Source organism: Carcharhinus amblyrhynchos, chromosome 13 (assembly GCF_965287045.1).
Source record: "Carcharhinus amblyrhynchos chromosome 13, sCarAmb.v2.hapA, whole genome shotgun sequence".
In the NCBI taxonomy this organism is placed as follows: Eukaryota; Metazoa; Chordata; class Chondrichthyes; order Carcharhiniformes; family Carcharhinidae; genus Carcharhinus; species Carcharhinus amblyrhynchos.
The window spans coordinates 26,492,586-26,513,727 of NC_137336.1; the positions used below are offsets into that span (position 1 = coordinate 26,492,586).

At 40.0% G+C, this 21,142-nt stretch overlaps 1 protein-coding gene across 7 annotated transcripts in view; it reads left to right on the top strand.

Moving 5' to 3' along the window:
- The window catches only part of LOC145351783 (rap guanine nucleotide exchange factor 6-like), a 360,268-nt gene extending 340,583 nt beyond the window's left edge, over positions 1-19,685 (top strand). For 5 of the 7 annotated variants that reach the window (XM_080201415.1, XM_080201409.1, XM_080201412.1 and 2 more), the window contains 4 exons: positions 5,873-6,098; positions 8,157-8,713; positions 11,469-11,804; positions 16,862-19,685. In XM_080201415.1, coding sequence (XP_080057541.1) covers positions 5,873-6,098; positions 8,157-8,713; positions 11,469-11,804; positions 16,862-16,887 — 1,145 coding nt within the window. In that variant the 3' untranslated portion in view covers positions 16,888-19,685. The remainder of the gene's footprint in view (positions 1-5,872; positions 6,099-8,156; positions 8,714-11,468; positions 11,805-16,861) is intronic. The other 2 variants (XM_080201411.1, XM_080201414.1) reach the window with 2 other exon arrangements.
- The last annotated feature ends 1,457 nt before the right edge of the window (positions 19,686-21,142 follow it).

Below are 21,142 nucleotides of genomic sequence, written 5' to 3' on the forward strand. Positions count from 1 at the left end.
TACATCCATGTCGGTAAAACTTAGCATACTTGTTTATGAAACATCAGTGTTTGAATAAAAGCAATAGCTGCTTAGATGGTGTTGAAAATTCAGCAAGACTCATGTCAAGGGATTACAAGACCATAGAGAAGAAAGAAATAATTTTTCCTCTCACTTTGTTTACATTCCTTTCCCCACACACTTTTAAAGATACTCTGGTAGAATTGCCAGCAGCCCTTAGATACCTTGCTTAAATGGTTGTTTTCATGTTTAAACATAAACAGCAGGGGTTGATAGAATCATTTATTGTAGCTTTCAGAATATCGCAACCTTATTGACACTTGATGTTCATATATGTGTACTTTTCAGCAAATGTCACTGATTAACAACCAGGAATTGAAACATTTTTCTTTTACCCCTTTTCCCAATAACCCATCAATGCCTACATCCATAATTCCTTGTTAAGATGTTACCACTGTAGCAAAGCTGAGTTTAATATTTATATAATTATCATTTATTTCATTAATTTCTCTCCTTAGCAGTTGAGCTTTGTTTTTTAACTAATGTTTCATTGACAGACATTCTTGCAATACGTCCAATCCATTTGACTAACAACAAACCCCGAAAAGAACTCTGGACTCTCAGCAATGCATTATCCACATGCAGAACACATCTAACGATTATGTTCATCGCATGGTTGCTATCATCCTGTTGCATTGTAATAAAGAGCATAATTTGGGTCTAACACGATATCTAAGCTTTTAATTACTGAATGGCTTTTGTAGCCATCTGCCAATAAGTTTTTCTTTATTATAATACCTATTAAAATTGTTTTTCTATATATTGTACAATGGTATAAGAGGAATGTATGAACCAAAGCCTACTTCGTAGCATTCCTTCCTGGACCCGTTGTTTAAAAATCAGGAAAAAAACCCATGTTACATAATGCCCATCTGCTGGAGTCTCTAAATTACCGTCACATTTCGGATCGAATAATGTGACTGGGTGGTGATGAACTAGAGAATTGATTTTTCATGTCTGCAACTAACTTTGAAATGTAACCAAGACCAAGAAGATAGCTGGAACAACAAACGTTGTCTATGCTGGTTGTAAGACCATCCTCTGCATCCTTCCCACCGCCCACCTCCCCAACTCGCCCCAACCCCAAGTTAGTTTGGAAAAATCTTGTGCAAGTTCTTGTAGAGTTTAATTCACAGAAGATGCCAGGTAATGGCTGTATGAAGAACACAAAAATCATTATGAAACATAATTTAAGGAGTTCTGCTAGAGTAGGACTAACTTTATTCTGTAATTCGCAATGGACCAAATATCAGACAGTGGCCTATGGGGTTTGTGGCGGCAGGTGTATGCATCAAGCAATAAGTCTGCATTTGAAGTTTTTAAAAGCATAATGATATGCAAGATTGTGGAAAACACTTTCAGGTGGGAGTACAAGTACATTGTGCTGGTTATTTCTTTAGTGCTTTTCACTGTCCCTGTCAAGATACTGTTCAAAATTAACAACATTCAAAAAAGTGACTGTGCTGCAAAGTTCACATTGATGCCCATTATAGTTGTCCTAAGGTGATGTTCTGAACCTACCACCTGGAACTGTGGCATTGCAAGATGCGTAAACACACGATCATAAATAAGAAATTACTGCTTTGCACTTTTGTGATGGTTGGTGTAACTTTTTTTCCCAAAACGTTCCCCTGTTGAATCTCAACTGAAAAGCAGATGAATTGCAGAGACGTTTTGCAATTGACTTCTTGTAAATATTTCTTTTTATTACTGCCTTTTATTGTGACATGCAGAAAAATTGTAAATTAGTTTTCCCAAAAGATATTTAGTTTTCTTTCTTGTGCATATATTAAATACAAATTTAACTGTATATTCCTGGTCCAGAAAGTATAATAAGTAGACTAATTACCAAAGTTCTGTCCTTGAATGTTAAACCCTATTTTACAATAATGCATATATTTGCTGGGAACAAGTGACTAAATGCATATTTCCCTTGTAAAATAACTATTGTATGTACAGTGTATTGTATTTAAACCAGACTAGTTTTGTGCAGTGACTTCAGATCATTTAGAAATTGATTTTAAATGTTTTCCCAGTGTAAGAAATGCAAAATAAGATGCTGTATTTTTATTCAGTTTTGGTGACAGTTTTATTTTTGCCAGTTCTAAATAATCTATGCTTAACTGACATTAAACAACACCTATTTATATTTGTGGTAAGGGACGCCCCATCCTAATAATGTGCATTGCATCTTGGTTGATGGATCCAAATGCTTAAATCATAGCATAGATTGAAGGAGTAACAATAGGAACACAGATATAATAAAAGATATTGGAAGAGATTTGCACACTAAGGGAAATAATTTCTGATAAGTCCAGGGAAGTGGTAAGTAAGGCAGATGGAAGAAATGTGATAAGAGCTCTTAGAACGGCCACATAAGAACATAAGAAATAGGAGCAGGAGTAGGCCATCTAGCCCCTCGAGCCTGCCCCGCCATTCAATAAGATCATGGCTGATCTGTCGCTGCTCAGTTCCACTTTCCCGCTTTCTCCCCATAACCCTTAATCCCCTCTCTTATCAAAAACCCATCAACCCGCGTCTTAAAAATATTTAGCGAGGCAGCCTCCACCACTTCAACGGGCAGAGAATTCCAGAGATTCACCACCCTTTGAGTGAAGAAGTTCCTCCTCAACTCCGTTCTAAACCGCCCCCCTTTTATCTTGAGGCTGTGCCCCCTAGTCCTACTGTCTTTTTTGAGCAGGAAGAGTCTCTCCACCTCTATCCTATCCATCCCATTCATCATCTTATACGTCTCAATGAGATCTCCCCTCATTCTTCTAAACTCTAACGAGTACAAGCCCAGTTTATTCAGCCTCTCCTCATAGCTCAACCCCCTCAACTCCGGTATCAGCCTAGTAAACCTCCTCTGCACTCCCTCCAAGGCCAAAATATCTTTGCGCAGGTGCGGCGCCCAAAACTGCACACAGTACTCCAGCTGCAGCCTCACCAATGCCCTATACAGCTGCAGCAAGACCTCCCTACTTTTATATTCAATCCCCCTCGCTATGAAGGCCAGCATCCCATTCGCCTTCCTGACCACCTGCTGCACCTGCAAGCAGGGTTTTTGCGACTCATGCACAAGGACCCCGAGGTCCCTCTGCACCGTCGCCTTCTGCAGTTTTTTGCCCCGTAAGTAATAGTCCTTCCTACCATTCTTCCTACCAAAGTGGACCACCTCACACTTGCCAACATTAAATTCCATTTGCCATTTCCTGGCCCATTTGCCCAGCCTATCTAGATCCTTCTGCAGACTCTCCACACCCTCCGCACAATTTGCCATTCCCCCAATCTTGGTGTCATCAGCAAATTTCGACACCCTACCCTCGGTTCCCTCCTCCAGATCATCTGTATAAATGGTAAAAAGCTGAGGCCCCAGCACCGACCCCTGGGGCACTCCACTAGTCACCATCCGCCAATCCGAATAGCACCCGTTGACCCCCACTCTCTGCCTCCTATTTGACAACCAATCCTCTATCCACGCTAACACCCTACCCCCAACTCCATGTCCCTCGACCTTCTGCAATAACCTCTTGTGAGGTACTTTGTCAAACGCCTTCTGAAAATCTAGAAAGACCTCATCCACTGGCTCTCCTCTATCCACCGCCCTAGACACATCCTCATAGAACTCCAGTAAATTTGTCAGACACGATTTCCCTTTAATGAAACCGTGCTGCGTCTGCTCTATCAAGCAATTCCCTTCAAGATGCCTCGCAATTTCCTCCTTAATGACAGATTCTAACGTTTTACCTACCACAGACGTTAAACTAACCGGCCTATAATTCCCCGCCTTTTGCCTGGCACCCTTCTTAAACAACGGCGTAACATTAGCCGTTTTCCGATCATCCGGCACTTCCCCGGAATCCAGCGACGTCTGGAAAATAACCACCAAGGCATCCACTATCACCTCCGCCATTTCTTTCAGTTTATTGCTGATTGATGTTTAGGCCAGGATTCACCAGGCCCACTAGCCCCGGCAAAAATCCTGATGGCCTGCTGAATCAGGCTCAGGCTAAAATTGGATTCCCGCTGAGCGGCCCCACCGACTCTGACCAGGTTCCAACCCAAAGCAGGCAGGAAACGGTTGATTAGCAGCTGGAAGCCCTATTCAGCAGCCTCCCATGATGCATTCCACCCCAGCTGCCCTGCGCCGCCCCGCCCCACCCCATTGGGTAGTCCACTCAGTAGATCAATGGTGCAGGTCCTGACAGATGTGGACCTGCTGCCTTGTATGCTAAGGGGCAGTTGACAGGTATGGATTACTTACCCACTAGCAAAGAACTTTGTTCTTTTTTGTCATAGTTGAATGCATCTCAAGTGCTTTGTAAGAATGATCGTTAGAAAAGAGGAAGTTAAACCTTGTAATATATCTAACCTAACTGCAATGTTCGTAAACATTCAACCTTTGTTTGACAGGTATCCAACCTGTTAACAATCAAATCACTTTAAAGGATGCAGAAACCAGATGCTAATATTCCAATGTCAAAAGCATTATCCCCAGTGAAACTGATCATCAAAGTGTTTCAAAGGGTTTCACAGCAGCTATTGGCTACGGGAGAAAGCAAGGGGAGCTCTTGGGAAAGCGCAATCTCCTCCACCACCACCGGACCACAAGTTGCCAGGTCATGGTGTCATTGCCAGGGGGCAATGCAAGCTTGGTACTGGCGTTCCGTAGGGAACCCAGAGGGAGCTGCTTCTGGGTGTGTCTGTCTTTGGGGGCGGGGGGTGGTGGTGAGGGTTTGGGGTCACCCTCAGGCCTGCAAAGGCCATTCTTTCAGTGGTGGAGAGGGAGGATGCCCCTCTGTGCTGAGGGGTTGGAGGTGCTCCTCTTGTCAGCTGGGATCAACATGTCTGTTGTGGAGAGGTGAGATCAGGGCCTTCCGATCTCTGAAGCGACACTGGCTGGCGTGATTCCCAGACTACACAAATTTAAATGCTAAAGATGGGTGATCCCTACCCGACAAGCACTACTAATGCCAGTGGGAAACATCCAGTTTTCCCACTCGCAAGAGCACCTAGAGTGCAAATGGAAGAACTATTTCCTTAGTCGAGCCTCTATATATTAAAGCAGAAATCTGTGGCTAATGGATATCTGAAATAGAACAGAAAATGCTGGACAGGCCTGGCAGCATCTGTGGAGAGAGAAAAACAAGAGTTCATGTTTCAAGTCCGTGACCTTTCATTAGAACAGACTCTAAAAGTATAATCCCCCACCTCCCTTCCCAAGTCGAGAGGGTGACCCCAATCTCAAGTTAAAGGATCTGACCAACCCTCACTTTGTTTATTGCCTCCACTCTCCCATATTCCCATTAGTAACACCATTACCTACTCCTGTAGCATCCTCTGATGGGAACCTATCCTGTCAGCAAGCCAATTTCGGAGGAGATCATGTTGCAGAATTTCTGGCCCAAACTCCTCCCACCTTCTCAGTGTCCTGGAAAATCTGCCCCTGTTAAAATCTGGGCCCATCTTTTTCCAATTTTTAAATTTAATATACATTGTAGGAGGGTATCTAGAGATTTTACATACACTTACGTAAGTTTGGCTTGACTGATTTTAAAAAATGATGCAATAGAAATGATGGCTTGTATTTTATGACCTTACTCAGGAGAGGCTCATAAAGTCTCACCTGAGGCCAACGGAGAATTCCGTTCTGGGAGCAGCGCCAGCCTGGTTCCGGGCTGGGGCAGGCATGGTGGCAAAACTCCAGCCCATAACTTCCATATTATCTACTTGCAATATTTAAAAATACCAACTTTTCAAACCAACACCTACGGTACAACTACATGAATTTAAACTTGTATTTTATGTTCAGCTTTGGCCCTGGCTCCGATAACAAGAATTGACAATTTCTCTGACTCGAGCCATAGTGAGATCTCATCGCGCTCCAGCATTGTCAGCAATTGTTCTGGTGACTCCATGTATGCTGCTATGCAAGATGAGCGATATTTGCCACAATCCCACAGTGTCCCAGATACAGTGGAAGCAGCAGGAGGGAGAAATGTGCAACCAACAGCCAGAACCATACAACCTTATGCAAGGTAAGATGATACGGAAGGGATATTTTACTATAAGCAGCATGAAGCAAGTTTTGTTTGAAAATGATTATATAGTCTATTAACAGGAATTGCATTAAATAGCAATTAAAGCTTTCAGTAGACTAACTGGAAGCAAATGTGGGCGATAAGCAAGTTTTCATGATTTAGACTGCACTAGTTATTCAAACATTCAAAGAGAAAAATGTTTCACCAACTATTAGCCACTTTCATAGCGTTGTCATTTATTAGCCCAATTTGAGAAAGTAGTTACAATTTTCATAGACCAAAAATAGCAGCAACTTTCAGCATGCATCAGTAATATTAAAATAATTAAATCTTTCATCTTGGTTTACTGGTGGTCACTTTTGCCACTGTTTTCATAAATTTGCACATTTTTGCTGACTTAATTGTAACAACAGATCCTTCCAAAATGTTCAATATTTGGTGTTAGCCTGATTTGTTTTGTAATTTCTACTTTCTTTGGTCATCTAATTTGTATTATTATGACCATCTCCATTTTTGTAAGCTATTCAAATTAATTAACATCACCTACTAGCGATTATCTTATTGGGATCGGCCAGTATTTTTTGAGATTCTCCATTATTGTGGTGCCATTATACAATGCAGTGACAGATCATGTTTTTAAAAAAAGGCATTGCACAGAATACTGTGTGTCTGACTAAGAGTCACTGCCAGTAATCTTTTCTTGTGGCTGGAGAAAATTATCTCTTGTTTCATTCTCTAACTTTATATCATCAGAATTCTCTACTTAGTTTTCTACTTTCTAATGCACTCCCTTTGTCCTGTCGGCTTTATTTATGCAGCATGAGTTTAGGTTGATTCATGCCTCAATCAAGCTGTGTTCAAACAGGTGGCACAAGTTTCTTTTGGTAACCTACCCACTCTATCTGCTGTTTTTCTGTATTCAAATTAAAAATCTATTCTTGAGAGAATTTTTTTGACAACTGTATTCTTCAGATCAGGTGTCATTGTATCACTCACTAGCTTTTAATATTAAGAAGTGTATTAAAAAGTGTTTTGCATAGAAAGTAGTTGCACAATTAAACTTTATAAACCATTCTAGCCATGCACATTTTAAGAAACCTGTGTTTGTTATAGATATCACAATAATTTACTTTGCTTATTATTTGCCTTTTCTGCATTACTATTAATGAATTTGCTAATGTTAAAAAAAATGCAATGAATTATTTGGGTGCGTAGACATTGGTCTCATTTACTCATATTTAAATATAGCTAAGAAAAGTGATGGCATTGATGTATATGTGTTATATTTGTAAACATACTCATATTCAATCAACCTATCACAGTGGACTTAATTATACAACATGACCACCAACATATTTGACACTCAAGTGGGCTTACTGAAGGACAGGATTGTGATAAGTTCATCCCTATTCTTTAATGCATTATAAAATTCACAGTCATGATTGCACCTCTGTACAAATTGCTCTCCAGTACTTATTAGGGTTCAAAACAGATGTCAAATCTGGAGTGTACACCAGATTTCCTAATAACAAAATGTCACAATGATATAGTAGTGGAAGTGACATTTTGAGGTTAGACTAAGAATCAATTTCAGAGACAATGGAAGGAGACCGAATAATGGTTTTGGTTTATTCCCTTTCTGAATAAAGTCAAACGAAAATGAGTTTACATGATAGTCTGACATTGTCATTCATTAGTGTATGTAACTAAATAACAAGTATTGTTTGTGGTAATAGACTAGCAGTTGCCCTATCATGCAGATTAAAATAATTGCACAGAAATACATAAGAATATAATGTTAACATGCATTCCACAATGATCAATAGCAAAATATTTATCATATACCACTTCACTAACGTCAGATCTAGATTGCTATCTTGTTCTGCATATCTCTTACAAGATATTGCTTGACTGAGGGGAAAGTTATTTATTCTGAAAGATTTCAGAAAGCACTTGGGAAATATGGGTTTTAGCTATAGAAAGTTTATCGCCAACACCAACAAGGTTGGTCCAACATAGGCTAAATAATAGTGACACATTTGTTTTCCCCTTCAGTTCTTCTGTAATTTTAAGTACTGAAAAGCGAGGGTGCCTGGTTATGGATACAGCAGTTACATCTTCAAGTAATGAAGAGTTGGCTCGCGAACACAATGACCACATCTCAATTGATGCAGCGGACAGTGGCCGTGGAAGCTGGACTTCCTGCTCCAGCAACTGCCATGACAACATCCAGGCAATCCAAAATCAGAAAAGTTGGGACCTACTAAATGCATCTAAATATACTCATATTTTAGATGGACCAATTGCAGAAATTGAACTGACACACTCTTGGACCACAGGCTGTCACTTAAACTCTGGAGACCTGACTAAAAGTACTAGTCCGATTCAGTCTAAAGACACCATTGAATGTGTTCATTCCAGGGAAAGCTGGACGCCTTCAACAAATTCTCACTTGGACAAGTTTGAAACGGATTGTGGGACTGCAAAACGAATAGGCTTGCACGAGACTAAAGTTGAAGCATCTGGGCGCAATGCAAGTGTTTCAAACTCTAAGCCAAACATTGACTCCTCTTACAAAGCTGTTACTTCAAGCACAGAAAAGGGTCTTATTGGTAAGGGAAACTGCATTTAAATATTTCATGTTTATAATGTATTTTAATTTAATCAGTTATGAAGTGAAGGCAACAGATACAGAATTCAGAGTGCTGTCCTCCTGAGCACATTTGTCAGATTCTTGTTCTACATTTTGTTATTAAATGATTGCTATATTAAAGACTTTGTTAGACTTGGGTTTATTAAATTATTAAAAGTAATATTTAACAAAATAACGACTGCTTGAGATGTAAGGGTTAGCTGATATCTTTTAAAGTGGTTTGCTGGTAGTAAAGTGCAAAGTTATAATTCATTTAAGATATTCTACAAATACTGGTCTCGTCACCCCAAATTTTAAAATTTTTGCCAAAGCCTATTGTGCAAAGAATGCCCAGAATACATTTGGGTTATAATGATATAGGTAAAGGCATAAAGATGATTGGGATATTAGCTATTTATGGCATTGTATCATGCCATTTGATACATCACAATGTGATAACAATTTTGGATTTAATTTAACTTGGAACAGTAATGACACACGACAATTATGTTATTATCATGGACACACATAACAAGACTTAAGTTTGTTGTCTTGGTGCTTTAATTTGCCTCAGACATGAGGGGAAATGTAAGGCTTTTCTCTGGGAGTTCATATACAAATGTTTGAGGGTAGGAGGACTAGTTGATAAAATGATTGAAAAATATATGGGATCTTTGCTTTTAAAAGCAAAGGCATAGAATGCAAAAAGGAAATTATGCTAACCCTATTTATATCATTGATTAGGCCTTGATTAGGGTAATGTTTCTGTTTCGAAGCACTTTTCAGAAGAACATCGATGTCTTGATGAAGGTGCAGAGGAGATGCACCAGAATTATATCAGGAATGATATTCTTCATTTATGTAGAGAGATTAGAGAAGTTGGGATTGCTCTCCTCAAGAGCAGAGAATGTTAAAGAGGGAATTACTGCAAGTGCTGAGAGGCAATGAGCAATTTTGATAAGAATAAGTAAGGACAAATGTTTTCACTGAGGTTGGATCAGTAACTAGAAAATGCAGATTTAAATTAATTGGCAAAAAGAAAGGGAAATAAGTTGAAATATTTTGTTCAGAGTTATACCCTAATGTGCACTGCCTGAAAGCAGACTCGATAGTAATTTTGAAAATGATTTGGATATTTATTTGAAAATGAAAAATTTGGAGAGCTGTAGGAAAAGAGCAGGGGATAGGGGCTGGTATACTTATTGTATAGCTAATTGATACTGTCAGTACAGCCAAATTGGTAGACCAAATGGCCTCCTCTAAAAAAATTTTTTGATTCCATTTCTTCATCTTAATCAGAAGTACAGAGAATTTAATAAAGGGATAGGCTATGTAAAAGCAGAGAAAGCTGGAAGTACTCATCAGGCCAGAGAGCATGTGTGGAGAGTGAAAGAATTAATGGAAGGGATTCTCATTAAAAAAAAATTCTAAATTCTCCTGCAAAAATTCCAAGCCTAATCTGTCAGTTCGTGTGAAAACTGGAGTAATTTATGCTTTTTTTTTCAGTGTGAGTTCAGAGAAGAATTTTCCACACTTTGCATTCCAGAGACCACCAGTGTGAATATCACTTCTGACTGAAAAGGCTAAAATCACTGTGCTGAGTGGGCTACTATGCATGTGCCGATTTGTCAGTGCCGAGATTGGCACATGCACAGTGGCCCTGCACTAATGGCTTCCCAAATGCTGGCCAACTCAATTGTGGGCCAGCCCCGCAACCTATGCAATGATGGCTGTCCACATCTCTCCCCCTGCTGATTGCTGGCCCCCTGACCATTCAGGGCTGACCCACCACCACCACCAGTAGCAGCAGCAGCACCACCCCCCAACAGCCTGTACTGATCGCTGTCCTCCCTCCTTCCCCCATCGATCCTGATGCAGAGTGGCAGTAGGAGACTCCACCCAGTATGCCCTCCCTCCTTGACACTGCCCCTTGCCTGAAGGACAGTGCCAGGGTGCCTCTGAGCATTGGCACTGTGTCCTTTGCGCAGTGCCAGGGAACACAGAGTGGCATTGCTGGGGGATACCAAACCCCCCCCGGACCCTGTAAGAGACTCCAATTGCTCCCCTACATTCCTGCTAGCTCTGCAAAAGTGGGAAACCACTATAATCCCCACTGAAGTGAAATAGTCTGGTGGAGGGGGAGATGCTAGCGGACCCGGAGACTTCAATCCCAGGCCTGCTAATCGTATTTAAATTATGTAACAGTGTCCATGTAAATGGTTTTTGTGTCTCCCTGCCAACTTCTGGCACGGAGTAGATGCTGCCAGAAATCTGGCACTGGGGGACACAAGTGGGGTGCAAATGCTCATGTGAACCCCACGAATTGGTCAACGTGAGAATTTCCCAGCCTGGGGCGCTAAGTAATTAGCGCAGCAGGACAGGAGAATCGCAGCCAGTACTTCAGGTCTGATTAAAAGTCATCGACCTGAGATGTTAACTCCAGGTTCACTCTCTAGAGATGCTGCCACATATGCTTTTTTCTGATTTTATTTCAGAGGTCCAGTATCTGCAGTATTTTACTTTTACATAAGGCTTTGCTAGTTTTCTTTGCATGTTATAACTTTAATCTAAAATACTGGTATTATCAGATTTTGTTATTGCTTTTACTTTATGTTAGTTTAGGAATTATTGTGTATATTTTAACATCTTAACATTTCATATCTTTAAATTTTTTAATCTCATTGACTTTCTTTCATGAACCTCATGAATTTAACAATGATTATCTCTTATGCTAGTGTATTGTGTTACTGCAGCACAAAGGGATGGTAGATATAGAGAGCCACCACCCACTCCTCCGGGATATGTGGGAATTCCAATAGCAGATGTTAAAGAAGGAGGACATCACCACCCACGCTTAAAACCACCAGACTATAATGTGGCATTGCAAAGGTCACGGATGATAGCACAGACGTGTGACCCAACTAGACTGCCACCGGTTCCCATTGCTAACCAACCTACATCAAGCAACCAGCCTAAAGCTCTGGGCCTACCTCAGTGGCACAAAATCTCTGAGTCCAACCCTAGACTAGTACAGCTTAACCATCAGGATCTTCAAGATAACGAAGATGATGGTAGGTTGCCCATCTTTAAGAACCCTTGAAAGTAAAATTTGTAGCCTCTAATAATTAGTGGAATTCATTGGTCTAGCATTAATATGGTTATTTTATATTGTATCTGAAAGCATTTTAGCTGTAACTGCATGGAACCTTGTGCTACAAAGAATAATTAAATATTTGTAAATTTAACAATTTCTGAGCAAAATCCATAAACTATCTTTGCACTAGAAGGTTTTGCCTGTATTTTTGGAATAAACAATATTTTTCTTTTGTCTAATTAATGTCACATCAGTCCCAGCAATGTGTAGTCATGTAATTTTTTTGAGTGGTTTAAAATTTGAAATTTAAAATATTTCAACAAAACTAATCTAATTGGACTGCCAGAAGATTCGCAGCAAAATGCCGGGACAGCTGTCCTGCTGATTTTCTTCCCCTGGTTTGTGTCCAGTCTTGGGTGACTGTGTGAAGTTTGCATGTTCTCCCTGTGTCTGCATGTGTTTCCTCTAGGTGCTCTGGTTTCCTCCTCCCATCTAAAGATGTGCGGGTTAATTAGATTGGTTAAAGTGTCCTTAGTGTCCCAAGATGCATAGGTTAGGGGATTAGCAGGGTAAATGATTGGGGGGTAGGGCTGGGCTAGGCTGGGTGAAGGTCTGTCAGAAGGTCTATGTAGACTTAATGGACCAAACAATCTCCTTCTGCACTACAGGGGTTCAATATAGGTTTTCTATGACCCTTCTGCTGTTTCTGAAAATGTCTGGCCTTGTTTTGATAATTCCCATGACAAAGCAAATAAGTAAAAAGTCTCACAACACCAGGTTAAAGTCCAATAGGTTTATTTGGTAGCAAAAGCCACTAACCTTTGAAGCGTGCTTCTTCATTAGGTGAGTGGGATTTCAGTTCACAAACAGGGCATATAGAGACACCTACCTCAGTACCTCTTTATGTGCACCTGATGAAGAAGTAGTGCTTCGAAAGCTTGTGGCTTTACCTGGTGTTGTGAGACTTGTTACTGTGTTTATCCCAGTCCAACGCCGGCATCTCCACATCAAAGCAAATTAGGTCAGGGCTTTAACACATTGCCATGTCTTGCCTGTACCTCAGTACTGAGCAACATTTGCCCCTGGTATACTGCACTATCCAGCCTTTTATTCATACTATCAAAATAATCCTTTAAACTATTAGACTCAAAAATATGAATATGTAGAGTGTGTATCAATTTTACTGTGGAAGCTTTTATTAATCCTGCTGCCAGCTCAATTAAAGGCCCTTCTGTCCCCACTAATATGCCAGGCAACTGAACTTCTGTTAAATTTTTGATCTGGTGACAACAAGCACAATTAATGCAAAGACTAAGATTAAGACAAAGACATGGATTAAGTAACTCCTCTCATTGGCAGTCCAGTTGCCATTGAAGATCTCCGTGAAGTAGTTTTCATTCTAACAGTGACTGAATTCTATTTACTTTAAGTATTTTTCAGTTATCCATTTAATGCATGTATTCCAGTTTAACCTTTTTAAGTATTTCTTTCACATTTAAAACCCAATTACTCTTTCATTGTTATACTGTTCATACTTTGTGGTGATTTGTCTTTTTCTCTAATTCAGTAATGTGTTGTAATGAATGTGCTAGGCTGTGTCACTCCTTTCACAATTCTAGGACAAATATTGTTAGTTAAATACATCTGTCTAATTTTTTTTTGCTGTTGAAACTTTTTGTCTTGCACTCATCAGGGCAGATGCAGTAATACCCAATTTCAAGGGAAAAGCAGTTTATACTGCATTAGAAAATAGTGCTGAGTCATTGACAAATGGACCCACTTTGGCTTGGGGTTGCCTTGGAGAATGTACCATTGAGCAGTTGTCCCCCGTCTTTTGTTTAAACTCGATAAAGACAAATTGATTCTGACTGAAAGCTTGGGGGAGGTGGGGTTAACTGTTACCTTGTAGTATTCCACAACATAAAAACTAAGAGCAGGAGTAGGCCATCTGGCCCCTTGAGCCTGCTCCACCATTCAATAAGATCATGACTGATCTTTTCATGGACTCAGCTCCACTTACCCTCCCGCTCACCATAACCCTTAATTCCTTCCCTGTTCAAAAGTCTATCTATCTTTACCTTAAAAACATTAAATGAATTAGCCTCAACTGCTTCATAGAGCAGGAAAGTCCACAGATTCACAACCCATTGGGTGAAGGAGTTTCTCCTCAACTCAGTCCTCATTTGCTCCCCCTTATTTTGAAGCTATACCCCCTAGTTCTAGTTTCACCTGCCAGCGGAAGCAACCTCCCTGTTTCTATCTTATCGATTCCTTTCATAGTTTTATATAAGAACATAAGAAATAGGAGCAGGAGTAGGCCATCTAGCCCTTCGAGCCTGTCCTGCCATTCAGTAAGATCATGGCTGATCTGAAGTGGATCAGTTCCATTTTCCCGCTCTCACCCCATAACCCTCAATTCCCTTGTCTGTCAAAAACCTATCTACCCGTCACTTAAATAAATATATTCAGCAAGGTAGCCTCCACCACTTCAATGGGCAGAGAATTCCAGAGATTCACCACCCTTTGAGTGAAGAAGTTCCTCCTCAACTCCGATCTAAACTGCGTACCCCCCCCCCCCCCCCCCCCCCCCCCATCTTGAGGCTGTGCCCTCTAGTCCTGCTATCCTTTCTAAGCGGGAAGAATCTCTCTAACTCTACCCTATCCATCCCCTTCATCATCTTATATGTCTCTATAAGATCCCCCCTCATCTTTCTAAACTCCAACGAGTACAGACCCAGTCTATTTAGTCTCTCTTCATAGTCCAACCCCCTCATCCCCGGTATCAGCCTAGTGAACCTCCTCTGCATTCCCTCCAAGGCCAAAATATCCTTGCGCAAGTGCGGTGACCAAAAAAGCTGCACACAGTACTCCAGCTGCAGCCTCACTAGTGCCTTGTACAGTTGCAGCAAGACTACCCTGCTTTTATATTCTATCCCCCTCGCTATAAAGGCCAGCATCCCATTTGCCTTCTTGATCGCCTGCTGCACCTGCAGACTGGGTTTTTGCGACTCTTGCACAAGGACCCCCAAGTCCCTCTGCACCGTGGCATGCTGCAGCTTCTCGCCCTTTAAATAGTAATCCCTCCTACTATTATTTCTGCCAAAGTGGATAACCTCACACTTGCTAACATTGTACTCCATCTGCCAGGTCCTTGCCCACTCGCTCAGCCTACCCAGATCCCTCTGCAGACTTTCCACACCCTCCACGCAATTTGCTTTTCCATTCATCTTCGTGTCATCAGCAAATTTCGTCACCCTACGTATGTTTCGTCACCCTACATATTTTATATGTTTCTATAAGATCTCCCATCATTCTTCTAAACTCCAATGAGTATAGTCCGAGTCTACTCAGTCTCCTCTCATATGCCAACCCTCTCAACTACGGATTCAACATAGTGAATCTCCTCTGTACTCCTCCAGTGCCGGTATATTCTTTCTCAAGCAAGGAGACCAAAAGTGTACATAGTACTCCAGGTGTGGCCTCACCAGCACCTTATGCAACTGCAACATAACCTCCCTGTTTTTAAACCCCATCTCTCTAGCAATGAAAGACAAAATTCCGTTTGCCGCCTTAATTATCTACTGCACTTGCAAACCAACTTTTTGTGATTCATGCACAAGACCATCCGGGTCCCTCTGCACTGCAAATAATAGTCCATTTTGCTGTTATTCCTACCAAAATGGATGACCTCACATTTACCAACATTGTACTTCATCTGCCAGACCCTTGCATACTCAAATTATCTATATCCCTTTGTCAAATTTCAGTGTCATCTGTAGTCTTTGCTCTCATACTCATCTTAATGTCATCTGTGAACTTTGACACACTTCACTTGGTCCCAAATTCCAAATCATCTATGTAGATTGTAAACAATTGTGGTCCCAACACTGATCCCTGAGGCACACTGCTAGTCATTGATTGCCAACCAGAAAAACACCCATTTCCCCCCACTCTTTGCTTTCTGTTAGTTAACCAATCATCTTTATGTGTTAATACATTACCCGTAACACCATGCACCTTTATCTTATGCAGCAGTGTTTTGTGCAGCACCTTGTCAAATGCCTTCTTGAAATGCAGATATGCAACATCCACCAGTTCCCTGATGTCCAACATGCTAGTAATGTGCTTAAAGAATTCCAGTAAATTAGTAAAACATGACCTGCTTGTCATGTACCCATATTGCGTGTTTCCAGTGGGACAAATTATATCCAGATGTCTTGCTATTTCTTCCTTGATGATGGATTCAAGCTTTTCCCCCACTACAGAAGTTAAGCTAGCCAGCCTATAGTTACCCGCCTTTTGTTTACCTCCTTTTTTTAAACAGTGGCGTCACATTTACTGTTTTCCAATCTGTCGGAACTGTCCCAGAGTCCAGCGAATTTTGGTAAATTACCACGAGTGCGATTGCTATTTCTGTATTTTCAAGCATATTTTTTCAATGCCAATTTCTTTGGCAGTGATAGTTGAGGTGTCTTATTACCTGCAAGTCCAGTTAAAAGTATGCTTTATTTGTGTTTACTGCAGGTAACAGGATACTCTTATTCACTTTTATAATATTTACAGATCAACAATTTCCTGCGTATCAACTGCAGATTATTTCTCTATAACTCTTCTGCAAGAATTACATTGCAGTTGGCAATCAACTTTTAATCCCTCAATGTGAAGAACAGTCAATATTTAAATTGTCAATACTAAAAGGATACAACATTGCGTAAAACCGCACTCTGCAGTCAATGAAAGAGTACTTTAAATATTTCAGATTTGAAAGCAATAATCTAATGTTGGAGTCTTTGCTGACTGGTTTTCAACATGTAAACAGTTCAGGCAACTGCTTTACTTTGATTTATTTCTGAATGTGGTAGCTTTTATTTGTATGCTTATAATCGTTGCGTAGAAATAACTGCGCTTATTATCCTAACTGCGTCTTTAAATAAAATGTCTTTTTTTTTGATTTAATGTTGGTGCAAGAGCTTTAAATTGGATATTGTAATTTTATTTTGAAAGTGAAATATTAATATCTCTTACATTTTACAGAAGAAGAGCAAGTTTCTGCAGTTTGACCATTGGAACATTTCAGGTTACCACTGTGACATTGGAACACACACAACTGCTGAGGGCCACATGTTTTCTTGTCAGAATGCGGGCAGCTGCTTTTTTTTAATTCTCTCTGCCTTAAAGTACATCTTTAGTGTGTCAAGTGCTGCATGTGGCAAGACGAGAAGGACCTGTCCATGTTGTCTCTGAGTAAACTGTTATTAAATTGATTACACTTCAGTTTTCCAGGCTTGTAAAGCAGCACTCGATGCAGCTATCTGAAGTGCAGTACTTGGTAAATTTATGCTTGCCAAATTTATTATTTTTTTATTTTGGAAGTATTAGGTGTTAGGCTGTAGGGTGATTTTAATTAATTAATTGCATTGTAATTTAATATCCTCCGCAGAATTGAAATATGAGCATATGTACAAATAACTTGACTGGTTTGGTTTCAGCAGTCCTTAAATCAGGTAATGCTATACAGATAGTGGAGTAATGACAGTTGTAAGTTATATATTGTGCTATAAATTATGATTTGCTCCACAAACGGGGTATAACATATTCCATTTTTCCTCAATATGTTCATATTGCAATTAACTTTAAATTAGTGTCTGTTCAATTTTATTGGAAGCCGTATTAACATATATTAATAACTGACTTTAGTAACTTAATCATTTGGTTTTAAGGGACATCTGCAAGTGGAAGGTGATGATGGACCCTTAAATTAGATTGCCATTGGCAGTATGGCTGCTGTCAGTCAACCAGTGCTATCGTGATTTTGCGGGAAGTGGTGGCAGCATAAAGTGGGTCACTCGATTATGGCCCAATTGAAGTCCTTAAGTAGGAACTTAAGGGCCTCATCCAGTGACTGTTCAGATTTAATAGGCATTGGGAGAGGCCTGTGTCCAGCGTGTAATACAGGTTTGTTGCTGCAGGCTGCTGGACAGTGAAAGGGTGGGTTATTTCTCTTCAGAATCCCTAACGGCAATTGGAGGCCCCTGCCACAGTTTTTCTTCCAGGCATCTGCCATCACCCTTGCCCTGTCCGGTGTGTCCCCTCCTCTCCATATCAGGGTTATAGGTCTGATTCTATTGCCTTGGCCAAGCAGCAGGAGCCTTGTAGCATTGTTGGTGCTAGCCTCCAGTTGGCCCATTGACATAAAGATGGGCAAGGCAGCCAACTGGACTTACTCCCGTCATTTTGCTGTTATATGGGGAGTCCACCTTCATCGTATGGTCCAGTTCCATTTGTTAATTGTTCTTATTCAAGGAGCAGAATTTATCATAAGATGGTATAAATTAATGTACATGCTTCTCAAACACTGCATAGACATATGACAGGTGTCTTGAGTAAGCGGCTGTTTTCCATTAAGCCAAGGCCAGTTGAAAATTGCCAATTTATATGTACAGAAATGGTTTAGGAGGAATTTAATCAGATCAGTGGTTCATCAGTTCATTGTCCAAGCTACACTTCAGATATGCTGATCAGTGAAAGTGCTTGTAGCGTGCAATTGCTTAAAAATCTATTTAAATATACCAGTATTTGCTTGGGCTCTTGAACTGTGCTGGAATGTTTTCAGTTGTTGAGTGTACAATGTAACTTGTTAATTTTTAATCACTGCAGATTTATTTTTACATTAGGAAATTATTCCCATCTTTTCTATCAAATGGTAGATACAGAACAATTTGTTGCAAGAATTACTACTTTAAGACATTCAAAATCTAGCAGTTTTTACTTATTTGGTGGTCTAGTTGTTTGTACATGCATATGGTCGTATATGTAACTGGAAAAAACTTTATTTACATCATGAGAAACCTCAAATCTTTATTTCTTACATTGGCTAGCAATTGTTTAATGACAGTACTTGACTTTTTAAAAAATCAATTCACTGTGGCATTGTCTTCACACCTTAATTGGTGAGAAAAGTTTACAAGGTGAGCGAGTTCAAGTTATTATATTTAATTATTTTTTGCCAGAATTAATTTGATTCCCAGATTGTGATTGGTGTCAGTTATGGTCAGGAATCTTGGGAATGGTTCCTTGTGCCTTTATTTAATAGTAGGGGCGGCAAGGCTTTTGAAACCAAGTAGTAAATTAAAACAAGTACAGTATTATGATCACCTGAAACTTCCTTCCTAAGGGACTAAAAGGGTTCCTACCTCTGAAGTGTAAATAAATTGAGATACAAGAAGATAAAACTATATCCGGATTAGTTTTCTTTATATTCAGATTACAGTGTGGCTTGCATCTGCTTGTCCTAATCTGTGACTGTTTGGAAACTTAGCTGATCATATTGATCAGTTTGTTGAACAAGATTGTGTAGTATTCATAGTAGCAATCTTTTCAGTGCTTTATTTAAATCTAATTTAAAACTCTTCAAGCTTAGGTGATTGTTTGCATTTTTTCACAAAGTCATTTGTTAATGGTAATTTGGGCTTTATTTTTGATATATATATAAGTATATATATAAATATAAAAGAAACTGGAGTGCACTTCATGGACTATGTATTATCAAATCGGGCGTTAGGCATATTGAATAAGCTGCACAATCATTGTAAGCATACAGGTATTAGAGAAATATTCTGCACATGTCCATTCACAAAAAAAGTCATTGTAAAGTATAATGTAATCAATTAATGGTTTTTCCTCATACTTTTGATACTACTTGTAACTTATGTCTTTTAGAAAGACAGTTGGTGTCTGTATGCTTTTTTCGTACTTTTATCAGTGATTGTACATATTTGTTATATTTTTGTTGAACAAATGTTATAAAATGTATTGCTTATTTCTTCAGATTCCATTGAAATTAAGTTGTAAACCAATAAATAACAGTGATGTATGACCGTTGTTTATTTTTTAATAGTGTACTGATGTGTGTTTATTTTAAAGGTTGCCTGTTGGAACCTGGGTCATGCTCAGTATTTCCCATATTTCACCCCAAGAGTGCACAGAGTGAAAGAAAATAAATTTAAAAATAAGCAGCTTCACTCAACAATATGCATACATGCAAGTCAGGGTTAATGCTGTAAGCGAGCGAAACACTTTCAATTTCAAGTGGTCATTGTCAGTATCAAGCACTCCCCAGTGACAGCTGACAGGAAAGCTCTTTCTACTCTACCACATCAATTTGCCTTCATTTCAACCTGAGAACAGCTTTTCTTATTACACAACTGTGACATGTTCGTTTCCCATCCCCATGGCCTCGCTAAATCTTGCCCTACATTACAGCAGTAACTGCATTGCAAATGTATTTCATCAGTATTGGAGTGCTTTGGAATATCCTGAGGTCATGAATGGTTCTCTAGATGCAAGTGAGATTGCAAAGTTCGGGCAGTGTTGGTTGTGACCCTGTGTTCATTTGGGATTGGGTTAAAATTTCTCAAATCCATATTGCACTTCCCCAGTTGCTGTGCTGGAAGGTCTCACCCTTTTTTAAAAGTATTATTCTCTATTTTTATCTTACCATGTAACCCTCAATCCACTGTTCAGCAGTTGGAGAAATAATTTACAATGGAACAGTGAACTCAAAAAACCAAGACAAAGTAGGTATTCAAGAACATGCTCAGGAATAATCATTCCTCTTAATTTTTCTGTTTGCCATTAAGTATAAAATAGTGTTACTATTTGGAAAATTTATGGCACAGTGGAGACCATATGGCCTATCATGTTTGTACCAGCTTATCCCATTTTCCAGCTCTTGATCTGAAGTCCTGTAGGCTGTGGCATTTTTCAATACAAATCCAAGATTTCTTTTAATGTGCTGAGGGTTTCTCCCTTTACTGTACTTTGAGGCAGAGGGTTCCAGATGACCTTATCCCCTCACCCTCAGTTAAACAAGTGTCAGCAGAAAAAATTACTCGAATTATTGGTATCATAGAATCCCTACAGTACAGTAGGAGGCCATTCGGCCCATTGGGTCTGCACAAACTCCCCAACAGACCATCTTATCCAGGCTTAACCCACCCTACTCCGATAACCCCATGCATTTGCTCTGCTAATCCCCCTAACCTACACATCTTGGGGCATTAAGGGGCAATTTAGCATGGCCAATCCACCTAACCTGCGCATCTTACTTTTTATTTTATCAGTGTCACAAGTAGGCTTACATTAACACTGCAATGAAGTTACTGTGAAAAATTCCGAGGGCTGCAACATTGAGTCCTGAGTGCCTAAGCAGAAGATGAGATCCTGCTCCTGCAGCTGGACTTCGCTGGAGCTTTGCAGCATGCCAAGGGTGGACATGTGGGCATGAGAGGAAAGTGCTGAGTTAAAATGGCGCAC